At 59.2% G+C, this 6,229-nt stretch overlaps 1 protein-coding gene across 1 annotated transcript in view; it reads right to left on the bottom strand.

Moving 5' to 3' along the window:
* Positions 1-6,229, bottom strand: part of SYNGAP1 (synaptic Ras GTPase activating protein 1) — a 54,595-nt gene that overhangs the window by 13,649 nt on the left and 34,717 nt on the right. The window contains exons 12-14 of the mRNA XM_014958246.1: positions 6,058-6,229; positions 3,962-4,135; positions 2,558-2,769 (exon numbers count right to left, since the gene is read on the bottom strand). The exon at positions 6,058-6,229 is cut by the window's right edge and continues 645 nt beyond it. Of these exons, the coding sequence (XP_014813732.1) occupies positions 2,558-2,769; positions 3,962-4,135; positions 6,058-6,229 (558 nt within the window). The remainder of the gene's footprint in view (positions 1-2,557; positions 2,770-3,961; positions 4,136-6,057) is intronic.

Raw genomic sequence — 6,229 nt, 5'->3', positions numbered from 1 at the left:
GACCCCTTGGGACCCCCTCAAGGACACGGGGACGCCCCCAGGGACACCCCGGGTCATGGGGACACCCCCGGGGACACCCCAAGGACATGGGGACAACCCCAGGGACACCCCAGGTGTCTTGGGGACACACCAAGGACATTGGGGCAACCCCAGGTCATGGGGACACCCTCAGGGACAGCTTCGGTCATGGGAGCACCCCCGGGGACACCCCTTGGGGACACCCACCCAAGGACCCTCTGCCCACCCCAGGGACACCCCCGGGGTGACACTGCCACCCCCAGGGACACCCCAGGGACGCACAGGGACATGGTGGGGCCAGCCAGCGGCCCCAGGGACATGGAGGGACACGAGGGGACACCCCCTTGTCCTGCTGTGTCTCCGTGTCCCCATGTCCCTCTGTGTCCCCGTGTCCCCCATCACACTCTATCTCCCTCACCTTCCCCACGTCCCTCTGTGTCCCCATGTCCTCCCTCTCCCACTATGTCCCTCGTGTCCTTCTGTGTCCCCCTGTCCTACTCTGTCCCACATCCCTCTGTCTTCATGTTCTGTGTCCCCATGTCCTCCGTGTCCATCTATGTCCCCATGTCCTCCCTGTCCTTCTATGTCCCTCTGTGTCCCCACCCCTCTGTGACCATCTATTGCTTCCAAGTCCTATGTCTTCATGTCCCTCTGTGTCCCCATATCCTCCGTGTTCCTCTGTGTCCCTCATGTCCTCCATGTCCAACTATATCCTCATGTCCTCCCTGTCCCACTGCGTCCCTCATGTCCTCCTGTGTCCCCCTGTCCTGGTGTCCCCATGTCCTCCCTGTCCCATGATGTCCCTCGAGTCCTTCTATGTCCTCATGTCCCTCTGTGTCCCCATGTCCTCCATGTTCCTCATGTCCTCCATGTTCACCTATATCCTGACGTTCTTCATGTCCATCTATGTCCCTCGAGTCCTTCTACGTCCCCATGTCCCTCTGTGTCCCCCTGTCCTCCATGTTCCTCATGTCCATTCATCTCCCTCATGTCTTTCTGTGTCCCCATGTCTTCCTGTGTCCCCATGTCCTCCCTGTCCCACTATGTCCCTCGAGTCCTTCTACGTCCCCATGTCCCTCTGTGTCCCCATGTCCTCCCTGTTCCTCTATGTCCTCATGTTCTCCATGTTCACCTATATCCTGACGTTCTTCATGTCCATCTATGTCCCTCATGTCCTTCTGTGTCCCCATGTCCTCCCTGTCCCACAATGTCCCTCAAGTCCTTCTATGTCCCCATGTCCGCCGTGTCCATCCATTGCCTCCAAGTCCTTCTATGTCATCATGTCCTCCTGTGTCTCCGTATCCTCCATGTTCCTCTATATCCACATGTCCTTCATGTCCATCTATGTCCCTCATGTTCTCCTGTGTCCCCCTGTCCTGGTGTCCTCCATCTCCATCTATGTCCCTCAAGTCCTTCTATGTCCCCATGTCCGCCGTGTCCATCCATTGCCTCCAAGTCCTTCTATGTCATCATGTCCTCCTGTGTCCCCCTGTCCCGGTGTCCCCATGTCCTCCCTGTCCCACTATGTCCTTCATATCCTCCTGTTTCTCCCTGTCCTGGTGTCCCCATGCCGTGTCCATCTACTGCCTCCAAGTCCTTCTATATCCCCATATGTCTCCATATCCTCCATGTTCCTCTATATCCCCATGTCCTCCATGTTCCTCTACGTCCTCATGTCCTCCATCTCCATCTATGTCCCTCAAGTCCTTCTATGTCCCCATTTCCCTCTGTGTCCCCGTATCCTCCATGTTCCTCTATGTCCTCATGTCCATCCATCTCCCTCATGTCTTTCTGTGTCCCCATGTCCTCCATGTCCATCTACTGCCTCCAAGTCCTTCTATATCCCCATGTGTCTCCATATCCTCCATGTTCCTCTATATCCCCATGTCCATCTATGTCCCTCAAGTCCTTCTGTGTCCCCATGTCCTCCTGTGTCCCCCTGTCCTGGTGTCCCCATGTCCTCCCTGTCCCACTATGTCGCTCAAGTCCTTCTGTGTCCCCATGTCCTCCGTGTCCATCTACTGCCTCCAAGTCCTTCTATATCCCCATATGTCTCCATATCCTCCATGTTCCTCTATATCCCCATGTCCTCCATGTTCCTCTACGTCCTCATGTCCTCCATCTCCATCTATGTCCCTCAAGTCCTTCTATGTCCCCATTTCCCTCTGTGTCCCCGTATCCTCCATGTTCCTCTATGTCCTCATGTCCATCCATCTCCCTCATGTCTTTCTGTGTCCCCATGTCCTCCCTGTCCCACTATGTCCCTCGAGTCCTCCTACGTCCCCATGTCCCTCTGTGTCCCCGTGTCCTCCATGTTCCTCTATGTTCTCATGTCCTCCATCTCCATCTATGTCCCTCATGTCCTTCTGTGTCCCCATGTCCTCCCTGTCCATCTCTATCCCCATGTCCTCCCTGTCCCTCGCATCCTCCTGTGCCCCATCTCCCTCACATCCCTCCAATGAACCTTCCACCGTCCCTCCCATCCCCCCAGCGTCCCCGGTGTCCCCTCGCCGTCCCCGGGGCCGGGTCCCTCCCTCCCCTGCCGATGATGCTCTTGATCTGGGAGTCCTTCTCGGCCTGCTGCTGCCGCAGGCGCTTCTCGCTCTGCTCCAGGCGGTGCTGGTACTGCAGCAGGATGCGGCTCGTCTGCTCCTCCTGCGACACCAGGCGCCGCTCGTACTCCTCCAGCTTGCGGTTGGACATGTGCAGCCGCTCCTTCAGCGAGTGGATCTCCTCCTCGTACTCCTTCACCTGACACAAACCACACTGCAGGGGGACGGCACCAGCCCCCCCCAACCCAGTCCCACCACCACCACCACCACCAGACGCAGGGGTTCTCCCAACGGGGACACCTGCACACCTGAGTCTCCACCAGGGTCATGACCAAACATCTAGGTCCCACCAAGAAGACAACCTAACACCTTGGGCTACCTGTGGTGACACCTAGATACCTGAGTCCACACCATGGTGACAACCAAACACCTGGGATGACCCATAGTGACACCTGGGACCACCAATGTTGACACCTGGACACCTGGATTGCCACCACGGTGATGCCCAAACACCTGGGTTCCCACCATGGTGACACCCAGACACCTAGGTTCTCCCAACGGTGATGCCCAGACACCTAGTTGCCTGCCATGGTCACAACTCAACATCTGGGTCCCCACCAAAGCACCGGGGACTACCCGTGATGATGCCCAGACACCTTGGCCCCCACCACAGTGACACCTGGACACCTGTGTAGGCCTGAAAGTGATGCATGGACACCTTGGTTTCCACCACAAGTGATGCCTGGACAACTTTGGTCCATCAGGGGGCCTGGACACCTGAACCCCCATAATCTGGGTCCATCAGGGTCATCTCCTGGGGGCCTGGACACCTGGGTCCATCAGCATCATCCCCTGGGACCTGGACACCTGGGATCTGGGTCCATCAGGGTCATTTCCTGGGTTCTGGACACCTGAGTCCATCAGGGTCATCTCCTGGAGCTTGGACACCTGAGTCCATCAGGGTCATGTCCTGGGGCTGGACACCTGGATCCCCAGGACCTGGAGTCCATCAGGGTCATCCCCTGGGACCTGGGATGGCTGAGACCTTGGATCCATCAGGATCATTTCCTGGGGCCTAGACACCTGGGTTCATCAGCATCATCTCCTGAAGCCTGAACACCTGGGTCCTCCAGACCTGGGTTCCCTCAGGGTCACCCCCTAGGACCTGGACAGCTGGGTCCATCAGGATCACGTCCTGGAGCCTGGACACCTGGGCCCATCAGAGTCATCTCCTGGGGCCTGGACTCTTAGGTCCATCAGGGTCATCTCCTGGGGCCTGGACACTTGCGTCCCTGGAACCTGGGGTCCACCAAAGTCATCTCCTGGAGCCCTGAAGCCTCCCTACCCCAACCCCAGCCCTCTGGACACCTGGGTCCGTCGGTGGTCCCTACCCGGTCCAGCCGGCTCTCGTCCATGGACTTGGAGTACTCCTTGAGCTTGTACTCCTCGCGCTCGATGTGGGAGCTCTCGATGTCGGCCGAGAGGTGCGGCATGTTGGACACCCAGGCCACCGTGCGCTCCGCCGCCGGCATCACCGGGTTCAGCGTTGACGGCGTCTGCGAGGCCTGGGGGTAGAGTGGGGGGGGGACGTGGTGGGGACACAAGGACAGGCTTTGGTCCCTCTCATCCCCACGGCGTGTCCCCATGTCCACCCACGGCCTTACCATGGCCACCCACCTCTGCCATGTCCCCACAAAGTCCCCCATGTCCATCCGTGTCCCTCCATCCCCACCAGGCCCGATGTCATCCGTGTCCCTCTGTGTCCCCATCCCCACCACGTCCCCTTATGTCCATGCTTTTCATGTCCCCATGTCCTCAATGTCCTCCATCCCTACCACATCCCCCATCCCCACCACGTCCCCTACATCCCCATGTCCCTCCATGTCCCCACCATGTCCCCATGTCCCTTTACATCCCCATTGTCCCCCTGCCCCCCATATCCTTCATGTTGCCCATAGCGCTCATGTTCCTACCATGTCCTCATGTCCCCATGTCCTCCATCTCCACCATGTCCCTATGTCCTCCATCTCCACCATGTCCCCATGTCCTCCATCCCCATCATGTCCCCCATCCCCACTATGTCCCTCCATCCCCACTGTGCTCCATGCCCATACCCTCCACGTCCCTCACAGCCCCCATGTCCCCCATCCCCACCATGCCCTCCAGCCCCACCATGTCGTCCATCCCCCCCATGCCACATGTCTCCCATATCCTCCATGTCCCTCATGGACCCAATGTCTCGATCATATCCCCAATCCCCACCATGTCCCCATGTCCTCCATCCTCATCATGTCCCCAATCCCCATCATGTCCCCATGTCCTCCATCCTCATCATGTCCTCCAGCCCCACCATGTCCCCATGTCCTCCATCCTCATCATGTCCCCCATCTCCACCATGTCCCCATGTCCTCCATCCCCACCATGCCACATGTCCCCCATATCCTTCATGTCCCTCACAGACCCAATGTCCCAATCATGTCCTCCATCCCCACCATGTTCCCACTGTGTCCCTCCATCCCCACTGTGCTCCATGGCCCCCCATGTCCTCCATGTCCCTCACAGACCCAATGTCCCAATCATGTCCCCCATCCCCATCATGTCCCCATGTCCTCCATCCCCACAATGTCCCCAGGTCCTCCATCCTCATCATGTCCCCAATCCCCATCATGTCCCCATGTCCTCCATCCTCATCATGTCCTCCAGCCCCACCATGTCCCCATGTCCTCCATCCTCATCATGTCCCCCATCTCCACCATGTCCCCATGTCCTCCATCCCCACCATGCCACATGTCCCCCATATCCTTCATGTCCCTCACAGACCCAATGTCCCAATCATGTCCTCCATCCCCACCATGTTCCCACTGTGTCCCTCCATCCCCACTGTGCTCCATGGCCCCCCATGTCCTCCATGTCCCTCACAGACCCAATGTCCCAATCATGTCCCCCATCCCCATCATGTCCCCATGTCCTCCATCCCCACAATGTCCCCAGGTCCTCCATCCTCATCATGTCCCCAATCCCCGTCATGTCCCCATGTCCTCCATCCTCATCATGTCCCCCAGCCCCACCATGTCCCCAGGTCCTCCATCCTCATCATGTCCCCCATCCCCACCATATCCCCATGTCCTCCATCCTCATCATGTCCTCCATCCCCACCATGTCCCCATGTCCTCCATCCTCATCATGTCCCCCATCCCCACCATGTCCCCATGTCCTCCATCCCCACCATGTCCCCATGTCCTCCATCCTCATCATGTCCTCCATCCCCACCATGTCCCCCAGCCCCACCATGTCCCCATGTCCTCCATCCTCATCATGTCCTCCATCCTCATCATGTCCTCCATCCCCACCATGTCCCCACTGTGTCCCTCCATCCCCACTGTGCTCCATGCCCCCCCCATGTCCTCCACGATCCCTCACAGCCCCCACGTCCTCCATCCCCGTCGTGCCCTTCCATCCCCACCGTGTCCCTCGTGTCCCCCCCCACCTGCTTGGTGATGGGTGGCTTCATCCCGGCCACCGAGGCCTCCTTGGCCAGGGAGGGCTGCCGGGAGCGGGGGGGTCCGTACGACGGTTCGGGGGAGGCCAGCAGGTTCCCGCTGGCCGGCCGCGGCTTGGAGGGCACCCCCAGGGCTGCCGGCCCTGCCCCCCCACCTTTC

This window comes from Calidris pugnax, unplaced genomic scaffold (genome assembly GCF_001431845.1).
Source record: "Calidris pugnax isolate Ruff unplaced genomic scaffold, ASM143184v1 scaffold405, whole genome shotgun sequence".
Classification (NCBI taxonomy): Eukaryota; Metazoa; Chordata; class Aves; order Charadriiformes; family Scolopacidae; genus Calidris; species Calidris pugnax.
This window is presented reverse-complemented; position numbering and strand designations above follow the sequence as displayed.